This window comes from Botrytis porri (assembly GCF_014898465.1).
Source record: "Botrytis porri strain MUCL 3234 chromosome Unknown BPOR_005, whole genome shotgun sequence".
In the NCBI taxonomy this organism is placed as follows: domain Eukaryota; kingdom Fungi; phylum Ascomycota; class Leotiomycetes; order Helotiales; family Sclerotiniaceae; genus Botrytis; species Botrytis porri.
Genome location: NW_024066079.1, coordinates 537,037 through 556,592, shown reverse-complemented (window position 1 = coordinate 556,592; position 19,556 = coordinate 537,037). Strand labels below are relative to the sequence as shown.

The 19,556-nt window shown below is 32.9% G+C and overlaps 4 protein-coding genes across 4 annotated transcripts; 2 read left to right on the top strand and 2 right to left on the bottom strand.

Annotated features, from left to right (window-relative positions):
- Positions 1-753: 753 nt before the first annotated feature.
- EAF01_003922 (uncharacterized protein) lies at positions 754-2,966 on the bottom strand. Its single transcript, XM_038912176.1, has 4 exons — positions 2,493-2,966; positions 2,386-2,443; positions 1,553-2,299; positions 754-1,501 (listed from the first exon to the last, which is right to left on the bottom strand). Exons 1-4 carry the CDS (start codon positions 2,659-2,661, stop codon positions 889-891), a joined length of 1,587 nt encoding a protein of 528 aa, XP_038771860.1. The 5' UTR covers positions 2,662-2,966; the 3' UTR covers positions 754-888.
- A 649-nt stretch (positions 2,967-3,615) lies between these two features.
- On the top strand, positions 3,616-5,454 carry EAF01_003921 (uncharacterized protein; the record flags this gene model as incomplete). The annotated part of the gene is made up of 3 exons (XM_038912175.1): positions 3,616-3,997; positions 4,049-4,295; positions 4,347-5,454. The coding sequence occupies 3 exons, from the start codon at positions 3,616-3,618 to the stop codon at positions 5,452-5,454; spliced, it is 1,737 nt and encodes a 578-aa protein (XP_038771859.1).
- A 417-nt stretch (positions 5,455-5,871) lies between these two features.
- EAF01_003920 (uncharacterized protein) lies at positions 5,872-6,250 on the bottom strand (the record flags this gene model as incomplete). The annotated part of the gene is made up of 3 exons (XM_038912174.1): positions 5,872-5,922; positions 5,980-5,999; positions 6,061-6,250. 3 exons carry the CDS (start codon positions 6,248-6,250, stop codon positions 5,872-5,874), a joined length of 261 nt encoding a protein of 86 aa, XP_038771858.1.
- Positions 6,251-13,840: 7,590 nt separating this feature from the next.
- On the top strand, positions 13,841-15,891 carry EAF01_003919 (uncharacterized protein; the record flags this gene model as incomplete). Its single annotated transcript, XM_038912173.1, has 3 exons — positions 13,841-13,929; positions 13,960-15,160; positions 15,228-15,891. The coding sequence occupies 3 exons, from the start codon at positions 13,841-13,843 to the stop codon at positions 15,738-15,740; spliced, it is 1,803 nt and encodes a 600-aa protein (XP_038771857.1). The 3' UTR covers positions 15,741-15,891.
- Positions 15,892-19,556: the final 3,665 nt, after the last annotated feature.

Genomic DNA, 19,556 nt, shown 5'->3' with positions numbered 1-19,556 from the left:
ATCACATAGGCCAAAAAGTCCACCTGCCTAATATGGGTCTAGCTCCATTCCAGCATGGCTGAGCTTGATACCATGGTCTTTGTCGCATATCTCGCATGCGGGGAAGAATTTTAGTCGGCGATATAACACGTTTTGTGAAGATTGAACTATCTTTGTGCAAGTGTGACTGTGAAGACCCAAGTTTTGGGTTTAAGGTACCAAGGCTTTGAAGGAACCGTTGTCTTGGGTTTACAATCCTACTCGCCATGTGTGTGGATGATGTCGACACTTGAGCGGCCTGTTCGTCTGGCAGAGTCCCTGACTAATAATATTCAATCGCTTAACCTTGATACCAAGGTCTAGAATGACATCAAAAAGAGACCACCAGTGGGTGTACGGACTGACAGGACACTGCAAAAAAAATGACTTGTGAATATTTCTTGATATATTAATTTGGAAATCTTAGCGGTTACTAAAATCATTGATTAGAAATAGAACAATCCAATTTTAAATTTGATATCAAACAATTGAAGAATGAATTTGCTAGATTGTTTGGAAATTGAGAAGTGTCGCGGCAATTCATACACCCACTGGTGGACACAAAGAACAATGACCTCCTGAACCTCTTGCGTGCTGCGTCACTCCATGTTAAACTATAGCAATGTCCTATTGTGGATGAATGGTCATTGCATTTCAGTGACGCAGGAAAACTCAATTAGTCAAGCACAATACAATAATCTCGGTACCAGTATGAAATCGGAATTGAATGTTAAATGTTTGATGAAATTCAATTGTTCCTCTCGGCGCTCAAAAAATAGTTAAACAAAAATATGTACATAAAAATAGAGACGAAGCTGTAACAAAGCATCTTATGAAACCCCTTTATTGAATCATTCCTATCCTTCCCTCTCAATATAGGTTATACTTCTCCCTCTCGGTCAAATCCATGAACACATCCATGTTTTTCACTGGGCCTGTAATTCCGAGCGAAGGTGTGCTCTCATCCAACACCGGAAACTTTCCATTTATCCCAGGTGCCAGCTTAACATCAAATCTTCTGAAAATAATAGCAACAAAAGCGTAAACCTGCTCCTTAGCCATAACACGCCCAGGGCAGTAACTGATTCCACCACCAAATGGGCGGTAAGAAGAATGTTTCAGCATGCCCTTATCTCTGACAAATCTCTCTGCATCAAAGTTCTTGTAATCTTGACCCCAGACATTCTCATTCATATGTAGTTGTCGGGAAGGCATGAGAACATTAGACCCAGGCTGCATTAGCTTGTTACCGATCATAGTTGGCTGCTTGACTTGACGACTCATCATTGCACCGCCATTCAAGCGTAGTGATTCCTGGAATGCACCATCAAGATTGGGAGAATTAGCACATAGATATTTGATGTCAAGTTCGCCGTCTTTCCAGCCTGCTTCCAACTCGTCGCGAACTCGCTCCATAAGAGGGACGTTGTAAACAAGATGAGCAATAAGCCAAAAGGAGATGTTGTACTCATTTGAGTTTGCACTATACATTGTTAGGAACTTATCCTTTCATATAGGAATCAATGAAACTTACGCCCAGTAGATCAATAAAAGCATACAAGCTCTACTCTCGATATCAATACCAACAATTTCCTGTGCCTTAAGAATCGTTCCAATTCCCCAGGCTTGACCCTCGCGCTCCCTTTCTGGAAGACGTGCAAATTCGGCCATTGTCTTTTGCATTGTTTTGCGGGCTTTAGCTACCTTGGCTGAAAATATCTCGGGAAGACCGAAGAAAACCATCCAAGCACTATCATTAAAGTCCAACATGTGTTGTACAATATCTGGATTGAGCTTATGGAGAGCTTTGTCGAACATGGAAAAGGTTGCAGCTTCCACAAGGGTAGATCGACAAAGAGCTTTCAATGAGACCCGGCGAGTGAGACCATTCCTGCTCAAGGTACAGAAGTCCATCTTTGGTGGTTGGAGGGAGTCTTTGAGTGAGACGATGAATTTCTCCGACATTTCGGTCATGTTCACACCAGGAAGTAATTGCGCGATGTAGACTTCCTCAATGAGCTTGACAAGAGATAACTGCTTTGGGTTGACTGGATTCTTGTGCATATAGCATTTGTCTCCCGGAATGGGTACATGCCATGCCAACTTCAATGCTTTGCCAGTGAAGCCAAAGTTGGAAAGAATTTGAGACAAGTGACCATCCCAACTCAGAGTGGCTACATTTCTGTAGACTTCTGCAACATCCTTAGGTCCTGTGACAATATAGAATAATTGCGAAGCCACCTGAAGTGCGAAAGGCTCGTGAGTTCTGCCAGTGTAATCTCTGAGGCGCCATTATAAGTATGATATTTCAGAAGGAATGAATACATGAAGAGGAGTGAGAAGAGGAAAATGAAAAGGTCAACGTACAAGCCACGCTCGATCAAGCTATCAGAATTCTGGAAGAAACTAAGACTGTGTCCTAGAACTAGATAGTGTAAGTAGAAGTTGAAGTAAACTATTAGAGGATCGCCTACTTGGGATCCAATATGGAAGTTCGACTGGGTCTTGTGGTCTAAGGTATGGCCGAATGGTGAATCTCCACAAACGCCATGAGAGAAGCCAAGTGCCGAATAGTGCTGCTGCGAGGAAGTGCTGTGAATACTCGCTTGTGGATACAAATCTCCAAGCTGCGCCGAGAAACATTGTGAGATAGTCTACTCTCTGAAAAGCTATGTGGACTTGAGGATATCTGGAGCAAAGACAATATGCGTGTGAGAACGAAAGAAGTGCTTGATGATCTCTTCAATTGGAGATCTAAGAGGATCGACATAAGTAGATATACTTTCTCACTTTTGCCTCCTCCACTGTTGAACATGATAGATTTAGCCCCCAAGACAGAACTTCGCCGATACTAGTCGCATGGTGCTGATTGTGCTATGGGGTTCCCGTTCAAATTTCCAGATGCGCGACCCCCAGATTGGTCCATCACCTAGGCGTCAATTGATGTTGAGATTCTGCCTTGAGACTCAATCACAAATCACTATCACGAACTATCATGATATGCGATATTACCCAAATGGGACATTTCCCGACGGTTGATACTTTTACAAGATCAAGGTTGTCTGCAGGGACCACCTCTTCACATCAAATTTATATTGGAAGCTAAAATCTGCGCACTAAATTTTAGTATCACATCAGGTGACAGGGGTTCTAAAAATGCCCCCCTTGTCGAATTCTGTGTCCACAGTGCATGATTCTAGTCCCGTAGATAACTTGCGTATCAAAATGTACCAAGCTGGATATGCATCGTTTACCCTCAGGCTTCAGCATAACTTCGCCTCTTGTGCTGAGATCAACTAGAAGCGATACTATCTCCAGTTAGTCAAGCCTTACTCGAGTATACATTTTGGAGAGTAATCATGATATCCAGCAAAATGCCTCCGCTGAGCAAACAGTGAAGGCTATTTGTCACACCTGCCATGCCATGTAATTTCTTTTCGACCAAGAATGGAGAATGGTGGGTAGGGGGTTGATAAAATTCATGAGGTCTAAGTTGCTGAAGTTCTACGTCTAGCTTCGGTTTCATATACAAAAAGCATTTTACGCCACCAGACAAAAGATTGAAGACTTCAAGTGCTTCACAATCATCTACCGACCATGACATTGAATCACGACGAAGCTCTGTCCAGCAAGGACACTATCTCTATCGATAAAGATATGGGCGCTGTGGCCATTACGGATGTTTCAAGCCCCGCAAGCCTTCAAACATTCGAGACCGATGAGCTCTTTCTTCACTCATGGCGTCTGGCGGCTGTCATCGGGTCTTTATGCTTGGGAATCTTTCTTCTAGCATTGGATATGAATATTATCGCTGTTGCGATTCCCAGAATCACATCCGATTTTCATGCATTGAATGATGTGGCCTGGTATGGTTCAGCATATCTTCTTACCGTTACGGCATTCCAGCCTTTGTTTGGTAACCTGTACAAATACTTTGACCCTAAGATCGTTTATATGGGATCAATAGCTTTATTTGAATGTAAGTCTCTTCACTTTACGAAACAATTTAGTTGTATCTGACATGACATAGTGGGTTCTATATTATGTGCGGCAGCCCCTTCCTCCAGTGTTCTCATCGGAGGCCGATCTGTTCTTGGTTTCGGAGCAGCTGGAATCTATCAGGGAAGTTTAGCCATTGTCAACTTCGTGGTAGAACTCGAAAAGAGACCTATGTACCAAGGCATAGTCATCAGCTCTTTTGCTATTAGCGTGTGTATTGGTCCTGTGCTTGGTGGTGTGTTCACCGATAAAGCCTCCTGGAGATGGTGCTTCTGGATGTAATGGATTCTTTCCTGCTTGAAATTCAACATAAACTGACAAAAATATAGTAATGTACCTATGGGCGCTGTTGTACTTGTCTTCATCATACTATTCTTTCGAATCAAAGGTGTACGAAACTCGAACCGTGCCTTGAATCTTTCAACAAAATTGAGACGTATGGATATTGGCGGAGTCCTGCTATTTCTCGGAGCCATATATTGTCTTCTTCTAGCATTACAATGGGGCGGACAGACTGCGCCTTGGGAATCATCTAAAGTCATTGGATTATTCGTTGGCTTTGGCCTACTCATAATATCATTCGGTATCCTACAATGGAAACAAGGCGAAAATGCCACCATCCCCTTGCGAATTCTACGACAAAGATCAATTCTAATGGGCAGCATATTTCTCATGACATTCGGCATGATGAGTTTTGTCTATGCTTATTATCTACCCATTTACTTCCAATCCATTCAAGGCGTGACGGCAATCCAAAGTGGTACCAGATTCATTGCGATAGTCCTTCCTCAAATCATTGGCCTGTCACTTACTGGAGTTATGGTTACAAAGTGGGGATATTACGTCCCCTATATGATTCTTGGAACGATTATAGCAATGGTCGGTGCCGGTCTTCTTACTACCATTGATACCAACACCTCCACGGCCAAGTGGGCTGCATATATGGTAATTAATGGATGGGGAACTGGAATGGCACAACAGCTTCCATATACCGCACTACAAATTGTGTTGAGTGAAGAAGACGCTCCTACCGGAAATGCCATTGCGGTATTCATGTATCAGATTGGTTCTTCTGTCTCTGTCTCCATCGCACAATCTCTCTTTTTGTCAAGGTTACAGAAAAGTGTACCAGCTTACACCACTGCTGTATCAGCAGAAACGGTTATTAAAGTTGGCGCCGGTGGCTTAAAGGATCTAGCTGGTGGTTCGGAAATTGTATTAACTGCCTTGAGAGAAGCATACACCGTTGCTATTAGAGATGCAATGTATTATGCTTTGGCTGCGGCATGTTTGTCTTTACCATTTGCTTGCGGAATGCAATGGTTCAACCTCAAAAAGGTTGCAGAGGAGAGAAGAAGAGAGAAAGGCGAGGGGAAGTCGGTTGGGCTAGAAAGTTCAGTCATGATGGACAGTGCAATTGGATCTGAGAAAGTTTGAATTGTATGAATAGCCAGATATAGAATAGAATAATGTAATATATTGATTCTACTATTCCCTTCCTTGAGCGAAACTTCAGCTAGAAACATTCATTTTGCCTTGACCAATTTCACCAGATGAATTCCAAAATCATGAGCAAAGGTTCCTATTTCAATCTATGTGTTGCTCTAAAGTGATGTAGTTGATATGTAGTTTCATAATTCGTAATTTCTGATGCGCCATCCGAAATGCAAATCTGACCTTCCAGTTCCTATGACCCATCACTATCCAGCCCACCTAGCCCACAAAGAATCAGAATGTAACCAAAACCCTATCCCAAACCCAAACCCAAACCGTAGCCATGACCGTAAGTGTATCTCATATTCCCTTCTGCCCCCACCAACGCCAAGCCATCGTCAAGACCTCCTAGTTCTAAACTCATAAAACTACATATGTGGTTGGTCGTCTTCGGGAATACCAAATTCCCGTCTGATACTTGTATTAGCTTTAAATGTCTATGATAACTTTCATCGCCATAATGCATACCAAAACACAAAGAATAGTATCTAAGAGACTCCAGTTAGTCAAAAATTCTATCACTAGACATATAAAAAATCACAAACTCACAATCTAACCAGTCCAAACTTTCAACAGCAAACGCCGCCTTTGCAGTTATTCCGAGAATAATTAAAACGATGTACGATATCTGAATGGGAGAATTATGTGTGGCTTTGGAGCTAGCAGAGTATTGTGAAGTAGCAGTTGAGTGTTGAAGTTGAGTGAGACGCTCATCGGCGAGGAGAGCGGGGAAGTGCATTTTGGAGTATGATTACGTGCGTATGGATGGGGTTCAGGAAAGAATACCCTTTTCAGATAATATGATTGCAAAGCACTATTTAAGCATTTGATCTATTGTTATATGCCTCTGGCTTTTTTAAGGTTTCCTCAGAGTTAGAAAGGGCGTTTCGAATAGAAGCTTAGCGTGGCGTTCTGGTGATATCATGTAGATACCTAGTCACAAACAGGTACAAGTGCAGCCTACCTAGTTGGTATCAGATCCGATCATCTTTGCACACGGCTGAGCACGGATCGAGAGAATTGGCGTATGGATGGTAAATTTAGCGAAGCCACATATGTGGGCGGGGGCGGGTAGCCTAGCATCCATGGATAACTGAGGGGACGGAGTAGTGGGTAGCAGATATAGTACCGAGGCTCATTTGAATCATTTTACTAATACCTGAAAAGTTAGGTTTTGTATAATTCAAAAAGAATTTCTAAAATTTATATGATGTATATATAGAAATCTTAGAAAGAAAATTGTATTATATAGAATTATATAATAAATAATAATTTTATAAACAAAAATTATATTATTAGAAAGCTTTTATTATTAATATTATTAATATAATTTTAGAATTTATTTCAGAATTTTCTATAAGAAATATACTAATATTCAAATTCTAATATATAATCTTTTTTAAATAGTTTTCTTTTTATATATAAATCAATTACTAATAAATAAGAGCATTTCAATAAGAATTCTTTATCTCGTTTATTTCAAATTAAGAATTAGTTTCTATAATATAGTTTATTAATGCGTATATTATATTAGTATGTATACTACTTTTATTTCAATTTATACTTTTAAATCCATATTATTTAATAACAATTAAATTAATTAATTAAAATTATTTAGAATTTAACAATTTAGAATTTATTATATTATTTTGATAGGTTTTTATATTATAATTTGTCTTTCTATATTTATTATAATATTAAATAAAAAATATTTATTATATTAAATTTAAATATCAATCTTTTATTAAAATAATATATTAAAAACTTCTTATTTAGTAAATACTTTTCCTTAATATAATTAGATTTTTATATATATTAACATTTACTTAATATTTTATTTACTATTTAAAATATATAAATCTCTATATTTAAAAATATATTTTTATAAACTAATTGTTTTATATCTTTAGTTAAAATTAATATAATTTTAAATATAAATATAAGTAAGCTTAATTAATAACAAATTATTTGAGATTTAATTAATATTAATTAAAAAAGAATTTCAATTGAATTATAAAGGGTTTAAGAGATTTATTAATTTAGATTGAAAAAAGAAAAAGTAGATATACGAATTCAAATATCTAATTTTGAGAATATAGTTTTAGAATTAAATAGAATTAAATTTATTTTTTAAAATCTTAATTTTATATTCTAAAAAATAATTGATTTTTTATATATAGTTTTAAAAGCTATAAAGAATTCAATCTTTAAAATATAATTAATATATATCTTAATAAATTTAATAATTTGATTATTATATAAATATTTTAGATTATTAAAATAATTAATATTAAATAGTTAAATTAAATAATTTGAATATAATAATAAATAAAAATATATATATTATTTTTTTTATAATATATTTAAAAAACTATTAATTTATAGTTTTCATATTTATTTAGTATTAATATTCAATATTTGCTTTTTTCGATTTTTAATATATTTATTAAAATATTTTAATTATTTTAAATCTATTTTATTATTTATTTATTTATTAAATATAAGTTTAATAATCTAATTCATAAAAAGATTAATTTTAATATATTAATTAAAAAAATAAACCTATTCTTAAACTATTAGAAATAAAAGAATAATTCTATTTTCTTTATTTCCGCATATTATTATTATAGTTTATTCTTAATTACTTAATTATACTAATTTATTTCTATTGTATTTCTTAATATTAATAATAACTATTACTATATATATAATTTTTATTATAAAACCTGTTTTATTAAAATCATAGAAATCTTTATTTAAAATATTATATTTCATTTATATATTTGTAATTAATCAAAATTATTCTTTAAAAAGTTTAAAATCTTTATAAAAAGCTTTTTAAAAGTTATAAATATAATTAAAATGTATCTTTAATTCTTTATATTGTTTTATAAATTAATATACTTAAAGCTTTCTAATAACTTTTCCTTTTTTCGATTTGAAAATATATTTCATTATATTTTTTATTTTTTTAAATTTATACCAAGAATATATAAAATAATTATTTATTCTTTTATTTTAATAAATTTCAGATTTTATAATTGAAATTTAATTATAAGAATTGTTTTACTTATTCTTCAAATAAATATTATATAATTTAATGATCTTTTGAATTAAAAGTTTTTTATCTTTTTTAATAGTTTTAATAATTAAAAGTATTTTTCTTTTTTTATTATTTGATTATATAATAAATAATTGATAAATCATATGTTGAAATTAAAGAATATAAATTAAGATAAAAGTAATACATATATTAATATAGTGTATGTACTGATAAACTATGTTATACAACTTTAAAAGAATAAATGAAAAAAAAATGAAAAAAAGAAAAAAAAAATTATTAATTCAAATTCAACAAATCGATTAATATAATTACATTTAAATTATATCGAAAACTGAAATTCTAATTCAATTTAATAAAATTATAATTAATTTAATTATAATAACTAAGCTATTTTTATTCATGCCTTAAATATTAGGACATACAACTAATCAAGCTTCCCTTAATTAGCATAATGTAGTTTATTAGTATATACATTATATTAATATGTGTACTACTTTTACTTCAATTTATACTCTTCAATTTCAATATGCGATTTATTAATCATTTATTATATAATCGAATAATAAAGAAGGGAAAATACTCTTAATTATTAAAACTATTAAAAAAGATAAAAAACTCTTGATTTGAAAAATTATTATATTATATAATATTATATATATAATACTTATTTAAAGAATAAATAAAACAATTTTCATAATTAAATTTCAATTATAAAATTTAAAACTTATTAAAGTAAAAAAGTAAATAACTATTTCATATATTTTTAATATAAATCTAAAAGGTTTTCCTTTTAAATTTAAAGAAATAAAAGATATAACAAATTATATTCTTGAATTAAAAAAAAGAAAAGTTATTAAAAAGCTTTAAACATATTGATTTGTAAAACGATATAAAGAATTAAAGATATATTTTAATTATATTTATAACTTTCAAAAAGCTTTTTATAAGAATTCTAAGTTTTTTAAAAAATGATTTTGATTAGTTATAAATATATAAGCAAAATATAGTATTTTGAATAGAGATTTCTATAATTTTAATAAAATAGATTTTATAATGAGAATTATATATATAATAATAATTATTATTAATATTAAGAGATATAGTAGAAGCAAATCAGTATAATTAGATAATCGAGAATGAACTAACGTGATTCATCACCGAGTGGATCATATCATCAAGTGGATTACTTTCATTTCAAATATTTATATCTTAATTCAACATACGTTTTATTAATCAATTATTATATAATCGAATAATAATAAAGCTCGAATATTCTTAGCTATCGAGGTTATTCGAAAAGATAAAAAACTTAGTATTTAATGATCTGTCAAGCTATATAATATATTATATATAACACTATATTATAAAATGAATGATTTTATTCCTTATACCAAATCTTTATTAAATAATAATAACCTTTCGAAATTAAAAAAGGAAATCATTATTTAATATATAATTGATATGAATATAAAAGGTTTTATATTTAAATATAAAGGGGTGGAAGATATAACGAATTATATTCTTACATCAAAAGAAGTAAAAAGAGTTGGAAAGTAATGAGCGTATTGATTTGTAAAATATAATAAAGAGTTAAGGATATGTTTTACTTATATTTATAACTTTCAAAAAGCTTTTTGTGAAGATTCTAAGCTTATTGAAGATTAGTTCCGATTTATATCGAATATACAAGACAAATTTGATATTCTCGATTGTGATTTATGGAATTTCGATGAAACAGGCTTTATAATGAGAATTATAAATGCTAGTATGGTTATTACTAGCTCTAAAAGATCTGATAGGAGTAAAGCTATACAACCAGGCAATTGAGAATAAGCAATAGCGATTATATATGACAATAATAAGGGGAACACTATACCTTTATTTCTAATAGTTTAAGGATAGATGTATCTTTCCAATTGATATACGAAAACCAATCTTCCTGTAGATTGGGCTATTAAACCTACTTTTAATGGATGGATGAATAATGAAATAGGATTAGAATGGTTGAAATACTTCGATAAATATACAAGGAATTGAATTAAGGGTAAATATAGAATGCTAATACTAAATGAGTATGAGAGCTACAAATCAATATTATTTCAGAACTATTGTAAAGAGAATGATATTAAATGTGTATGTTTATTATTGTATTCAAGTCATTTAATTCAGCCTTTTAATATTGGATATTTTAGTACTTTAAAACGAGAATATAGTACTCAAATTGAAGAGTTTATAAGAATATATATCAATTATATCTCAAAGGTTGAATTCTTTATAGCTTTCAAAACTACATATTAATGATCAATTACAAATCAGAATATAAAAGCTGGATTTCGAAGAGTAGGATTAATTTCATTTGATTCTAAAGCAATACTTTTCAAATTAGATATTCGAATCTATATGTCTACTCCTTTCTCTTTCAATTTAGATCTTTAGGTTTCTTAAACTCCTTATAATCCTATAAAAGCTCTTTCTCAATCAACATTAATTAAATCTCGAATAACTTGTTATTAATCAAGCTTTCCTATATTTTTATTTGAGATTATATTAACTTTAGCTAAGAGTATAAAGAGACTAGTATATGAGAATATACTTTTAAGTATAAAAAACCATACATTTTGAAAAGTTAATAAAGTATTAAACCAATATCAATGTACAAAAAAGATATAAATATATCAAAAAGGAATACTTATTGGACAAAAGGCTATGGATATATTATCTCAGCAAAAAGTTGATATTCAAATTTGACATAACAAGCATCAAAATAAGAGGAATTCTAATAAGAAAGCATTTTCTAATCGATATTATAATAATTATAGAAAAACAGGTTATAATATAAGAACTTATTAAATTGATATAATAAATCCTAAATTATTAGATTCTTAATAGCTTTAATCAATTAAATCAATGGTTGTTGAATAATATGAATTTAAATATGTCAATTGAGGTGAAAGTGATCTACTCGGTGATATGATCCACTCGGTGATGAATCACGTTATAATAATAATATATAGGAATAAAGAGAATGAAATTATTTCCTTATTTCTAATAGTTTAATAACAGATTCATTTCTTCAATTAATATATTAAAACTAATCTTCCTATAAACTAAATTATTAAATCTATATTTAATGAATAAACAAATAATAAAATAGATATAAAATAATTAAAATATTTTAATAAATATATTAAGAATTAAAGAAAAAGCAAATATTGAATATTAATACTAAATAAATATGAAAACTATAAATTAATAGTTTCTTAAATATATTATAAAGAGAATAATATTATATATTTATGTTTATTATTATATTCAAATTATTTAATTTAACTATTTAATATTAATTATTTTAATAATCTAAAATATTTATATAATAATCAAATTAATGAATTTATTAAGATATATATTAATTATATTTTAAAGATTGAATTCTTTATAGCTTTTAAAACTATATATAAGAAATCAATTATCTTCAGAATATAAAATTAAGATTCTAAAGAATAGATTTAATCCTATTTAATTCTAAAGCTATATTCTCGAAATTAGATATTTGAATTCGTATATCTACTCTTTCTTTTTTCAATCTAAATTAATAAATCTCTTAAACCCTTTATAATTCAATTGAAATTCTTTTTTAATTAATATTAATTAAATCTCAAATAATTTGTTATTAATTAAGCTTATTTATATTTATATTTGAGATTATATCAATTCTAGTTAAAAATATAAAATAATTAGTTTATAAGAATACACTTTTGAATATAAAGATTTGTATACTTTAAATAACAAATAAGATATTAAGTAAATATTAATATATAAAAAAACTTAAGTATATTAAAAAAGAGTACTCATTAAATAAAAAACTTTTAATATATTATCTCAATAAAAGGTTGATATTCAAATTCGATATAATAAATATTAAGAAAAGGATAAATCTAATAAGGAAGTATTTTCTATTTGATATTATAATAAATATAAAAAGATAGGTTATAATATAAGAATCTATCAAAATAATATAATAGATTCTAAATTATCAGATTCTGAATAGTTTTAATTAATTAATTTAATTGTTATTGAATAATATAAGTTTGAAAGTATAAATTGAAGTAAAAGTGATGTACGTATTGATATAGTGTATATATTGATAAACTATGTTATAGAAATTATAGAATTCTTTTATTCGGTATAAAACCTTAAGAGATTGATAAAAAGAAAAGAAAAGAGATATTAATATGAATTAGAATTCAAGGAATCAATTGATATAAAAAAATTCGAATTATCTCAAAAATTGAAATTTATATTCAATATAAAATTATTTAAATAAACTTGAATAATAATACAGTTTCAATATTTAATCTTTTCTTATTTGAATACTTTTATATTGAATATAAATTTCAATTTTGAGATAATTCGAATTTTTTTATATCAATTGATTCCTTGAATTCTAATTCATATTAATATCTCTTTTCTTTTTATTTTATATATTTTTTAAGGTTATATATTAAATTAAATATTCTTATTAATATAAATATACCATTAAATTCTAAATACGCTTTTAGCTTATGTAAAACCTAAATTTTCAGGTATTGGCAAAATGATTCAAATGGGCCTTGGTATATAGCCCCGGCACAGTGGATAAATCGCCTTACAGTGACTAAATCGCATCACAGTGAATGTCCCAGTAAATATCAGGCCCCCAACTTTGATTCTGCGCCATTACTGACCATCGTTCACAGCGTGGGCGTAATAACCTTGAACCTTCTACCCCATTATTGAATACCAGTGTTGAATAACTGGTATCGGTAAACTGCATACAAGGTATCTAGTTGCGTAACTTCCTGAATGGTGATTTGCTCCGGTTTCTGTTTGTGATTTGGGGGCTGCAAATACATGTATCGGCTATGCAACGGCTTACCAAGCTTGTGCTTGTGCCTCTTCTTATGTGAGATATAAAAGATCTTGTGTTGGATATTTATTATTGACGGGTACTTCCTTATGTTACTTTATTAGGACCAGATCGATTTAGTCTATCAATATCTAATTATACACTTGGGTAGAAAAGGTTTAATAGATGAAGGCTCGCGAATAATCATCACAAGTAAGATGCTGAGTAGCTTTCCTGATCCCTCACAAGTCTAGACAGACGCGAGGTTGATTTTTCTTCAGTCTTGACTATCCAATGATCTTCATGTAATTTGTTTTAAGCGCTGTGCCTCTTGACTGCTTTCAATATCATTTCAATTCATCAATTGTGGATACTCCCATATGAAAAGTCCCATTTTTCCATTTTCGGACAATGGGCCCGAACAATTGTCATCAACACCAACAGCTTTGCAATTATTGTCTTCTGCTTTGTGAGTATCTTCTGTCCTTTTCACTCAAAGTTGCTGCTTTTTTGTTGCTGTTCAGTCGACAATCATGGCTGGTTTTTCGTTATTCTTAGGTTTCATCATCCCAGTGGCAGGATGGATTTTATACGTCCTGTATTCTTTAGCTGTCAACTACAATAAAGCGAAGACAACCGGTCTACCCATCGTTATCCTACCTATTGATTCCGGTAATCCTTTATGGATGGCCGTTGATACCAGGATCTTACCATACTTCAAAAATCTACCCTTCACCAAAAACTTTACTCGTTTCAATTATCGAGGATGGGAAATTCACGATCGATACAAAGCTCACCAGGAGATAGGCGATGCCTTCATTCTCGTGACTCCGGGCAAAAATTGGTTGCAACTTTGCAATGCAGAGACTTTGATTGATATCAATGCACGGGGTAAAGAATTTACCAGACCAACGGAGATGCTGGCGATGTTAAACGTGTATGGACCTAACCTTGGGACGACCGAGGGAACACAATGGCAGCGTCATCGCAAAATTACAGCCACTTGTTTCAACGAGAACAATAATGAAATTGTTTGGTCGGAAGTCATTCGTCAAGCTACCGGAATGCGGAAATACTGGTCATCAAAATCCTCCATCAATACCATTGGCGATGATGTGCGGACATTGTCATTACACGTGATGTCTAGTGCAGGTTTTGGAAAATCATATCCATATCAAGGAGCAGAAGAAGAATCTGACACTCAAGGCTCTGCTAATATCAGAGATGCGTTGAAATTGATTCTGGATAATTGTATCGCTTTGGTTGCATTGGGTCCAAAGAATTTGGATAAATGGTGGTTACCAAAAAGTTGGAAGCCACTTCATGAAGCAACCGTCACATTCCAAAACTATATGACAAATGCATATGAAGAAGGAAAGAAAGCCGCCGCGGACGGAAACACACATGGAAACAATTTGATGAATTCACTTGTACGTGCATCTCAAGCGGAGAGCAAGGAAGCGTCGAGCCAAGGTGGTTTGACGGAACAAGAAATCTACGGAAATATCTTCGTTTTCAATTTCGCTGGTCATGATACCACGGCTAATACATTGGCTTTTGGTATTGCTTCAATCGCTACTCGTCCTGATGTTCAAGATTGGATCGCCGAGGAAATCAACGAAGTATTGGGTGATCAAGATCCGGAAACTTCGAACTATGCAGAAATATTCCCTCGTCTGAAGCGTTGCTTGGCTGTTACTGTAAGTCAATTTTTACAATCAATTCACTGGACTCATGGCCGTTCAACTGACACTGACAATCCAATAGTACGAAACAGTCCGTCTCTTCACCCCCGTAGCCATTGTCAAAACAAGCGGCCCCGAGCCCCGAGAACTCAAAGTCAACGACTCAACTCACATTCTTCCACCCCATACCATGATTATCCCCAGTTACTCAGCCATGCATACTCATCCCCGTCATTGGGGTTCCAATTCTCTTGCGTGGGAGCCTTCTCGCTGGATCATCCCCGCTTCAACATCATCTTCTAACCCAGCCACTGAATCCTTTTTGGAGTTTCCAAAGGCAAATAATCCGTTTATTGCCTGGTCTGGTGGTGTGAGAGTTTGTCCCGGGAGAAAGTTCTCCCAAGTTGAGTTTGTTGGTGTCTTGGTGGGTCTTTTCAAAGATTATAAGGTTAAGTCTGTACAGCTTGAGGGTGAGAGTGAGGAGGATGCAATTGAGAGGTTGAAGTTGTTGATTAAGGAGGATACTGGGTTTAGATTGCTGTTGCAGTTGTTACATCCCGAAAGAATGTTCTTGAAATGGGAGAAGAGAGTTTGATTGCCTTATGTACGGGGTAAGAAGACGTTTTTGTAAGAGATGGGAGGGATATATATACATTGTAATTATTTGATTGTAAAGGTATAAAAGATTCGTCTTTTCTCTTAACTATGTGTATCACGATGTATCTCCACGCATTTAGTACGAATGGTTTAGGCTTTGACTCGTCTCTTGGTTGCAACGAAATCCGTGATCAAATCGAGTTTACTTCGAGCCATGCAGGTTTTTTAATCTTCTTCTCCTCATCGAAAGTTCAGAATTATTATCACTTGCGAGTGCAGCTTCGCTATCTATCTACATCATGTTTTATCATTCACATTAATTTCATTGTCAGTTGGCTCAAGCTGTGAAATACTACAAATTTCTCATTACAATTCTCTCTTGTGATACAGGTTTCAAGGGGTGGTATACTCAAGAGATCTACCCAACCTTCCCTCCCTCCATCTGACACGCTCTCGATATTTACTGTGCAAATTCTATATTTCTCTCACCTCAGAGAAAGTAGTACCTTTTATATCCTCCCTTCGCATGTACATTGCACGGTCAGAAAGAATGCAATCTCATTTTCCAGATCTCTTGATGTATCATTGTAAGCTATTCCTCCACACCATAATTCACTCAAACTTACACTTGTCTACCTTTGCCCAGTTTCGCCCTAGGTTTCTGAACTATATAACACCCTAGAAACTTTCCAAATTTTTCCCTTCTCATAAATAAATAAACCTTTCTCCATTGGGATTATGTGAGGAATATTATCTGATTATTCTTACCTCTCAATCTCATATAACATATATCACAAATCTATCTATTTTCCGGATCTCGAAAACGGAAATAACTGCTTTCACCCGAGCAATTTCTACAATCATATTGTCATATTCACACTCTTCTTATCATCTGTAATTTTTCATAATTTTAATTGTTTTTCTTCCCTTCCTTTTTTTTCTTTTCATTCTTTATCACTCACAATATATCGTACCACACCTCGAACTCCACTCAGTGGACAATCCCTCCAATATTTGTGAGCCGTAACAGTAGACTTATCTCATCGTACATGGAAACCATCTTACGTATGTTTGTTCTACACAGCTCCAGATTGCTTCTCGTATTCGTGTTTATACTTCTGGAACTCTGGAAAGTATTCGTTATCAAGAATCCTTTGTGATGTGTTACTTACTAATAGGGAAGTCCTCAAGGTTTTGACGTTTAAAGGTTAAATGATACGGTGTATTTTATCCAATGCATGGTCGAAATATATCTTATTATTGTTCACAGAATACATTTCCCGGTTGGCGGATCTCGAATCCTAGAAATGAGATGGAGGATTTATTTCTTGTGATTAACAGAATGAATAAAATGAACAAATTTCTCAAAAATCTTTCTGTTGTATGGAGCGGTCGATACAATGATGACTGAGGATCTACTTGACACCCAGATATATTCCCACGAGCACCATAGTTGATGTCCAAAAGCAATGTCTCTTGCTTCTCTCAAAGTCCGATTCTTTAGACCATGATTGAGATAGAGACAGAGATATTAACGACGATCACATTTTTCTATTGAATTCATGAAGGGTGTACAGTTCTCGCTATCGTTTTATTCATCTTATTGTTAAATCTTAACGACGTGAAATCTGTCCCCTCCTTTCCCACCCCCAAAAAAGATTCAATGTACGTTTCGACGGACTAGATTCTTTGTTATTTTAGCTCCTATACAGGGCCATTGCTTCTTTGAACAGCCATACACAGTCAGCAGAATCCTGATGTGAATTATAAGATGAGAGAATGATTATCACTTCGGGTTTTTATAGTCAACTTCGTTTCGGAAACCTCGAATCTCAGTCATCTACAGACTACAGTACCGTTTCCAGTTTCCTGTAATGCAGAGACAGCGAGTAAGACATAATGCAGCATAAGTATAAGCTTAAGCGTCTTGGTCGTTTGTTTCCCAAACAAAACCTCCGCTACTCGCACGCTGAGAGGCCACATACCTTTTCCTTCGTTGAAAGCCGAGAAATAAGGGTGCTGGACTATTTTGGACCCAGTGATTGAAAGTCATCCGCATATGGGAAGCCCGTCATCATACTTATTCCTGGATCTGTCTGTGGGTGCGTAGTTACCACAGACCCTGGGTTTTATTGTCGTTTCTCTCAACCAATTGATATCACTGTTTTATATATCAACTGCAATTAATTGCTGCCACTCACCCTGAGCTACGTCACATTTGTCAATCTACATAGCAAAGTTGATATGTATAGTATTTCAATAGAAAGCACCAGAAACCCCCGAAATTTCTCTTGTTTTAAGAAACGCAGGTTTCAATCACACCATATATGCTGTGACTTCGCAAATTGATTCACAGTTTGCTTCCTCCAAAGCCTCCCTCTTGCTCCTTTATAACCACAATATTAAATCAAAATCCAAGAGCATTCCAATCCTTATGATTTCCGTCCAAAGACGCAAGATCATCTCATTTATTCAGAATCTTACAAGGCGGAACGGATATTTTGAAGCATACTATCGAGATAGATTCCAGATTTCAAGCAACGCGTAACTTGCAAGGGAATTTCAAGGACACAAAAATACATACATACACATAATCTTGACCAGAAAGTCTGGAAGTCTATTCGAATTAACTCTTTTCAGCCCTCTACTCAAAGTCAGATCTTTACTCTTACAATACCACCTATACCTAACTTTACAGCACCAATCCGCTAGGAACAGTACCAACATTTTTTACAACAAATATGAATCTATCCACTCGAAATCTGATAAGATCGAGCTTTCCCATGCTATCGATTGTCACAACTGTTCTGAACACTTTCGATTTCTCAACGATGATAAAGCCAAATATGAGAACAGGTTTACATGGCTAGAATCCGATCAAATATCAATATCAAATTTTGTGGGAAATGAAATCATATCTTCCATTGAATCTATAATCATTCATGACGAAAATTTATGCATTGAATAGCAATTTGACGGGGATTCAACAAGACGTTAAGTGTAAAAATGATGTGCTGAATCTTTTGTTCATGCATTGAAGTCTGTTGAAAATATTCTGAATTGAATACCTAGATCAAGCGTGTTCTCTATTTGCTACCAAGGTAGGAAAGATGAGGAATATCTTATGGGGAAACTTATAAAATGGTATCATTCATTGTAATGTATTAAGATTTTTCGACAAAAACCCCAAGACTATTTCTGCAACGTGATCAAGATGAGCCGGGTATGCTCTTTCCCTCTCAGACGATAGCTGTTTCTCGTACAATAATATGATAAATTCTGGGGTATGAATATCCCATTCCCCTTCAACCTTCACAAAGCAACTTCTGGTCCGAAGAACACATAGAAGAAAATGATGCATCCTAAGTCCACGCGAGTTATAGTGTACTTATTATCTCCAAACAAGATCGAGATTCAAACCAGTCAAGAAATATTCATTCTCGTTTGAGACACACATAAGCTCTATAGATCTTAATCCCTTTCTCGCTGTCGTTTGTCTCGAGAAGTGTTCGTGAATGTATGCAGATACTTGACTGTTACCGTCCACTAACCCTCTCATCGCCAGTACAATCAACTATAAGAAGTTTTCCTACCGGGTCTTGAATCACAAAATCAATATAAATTTCTCAAAATGACACTTGCATAGCGTTACGTGAGACCTGGATATTGATGCATAGTTAGAAGATGAAGTGATGCCATGTTATATTCCGCATTGAAAGTATTGGAGTAGAGTAAGTAAGTACTTCGGGTGCTATATATGAAGAAGACGCCAAATTCGAGCAACCGATCCTCGTGCAGTTGAGTAACAAATATG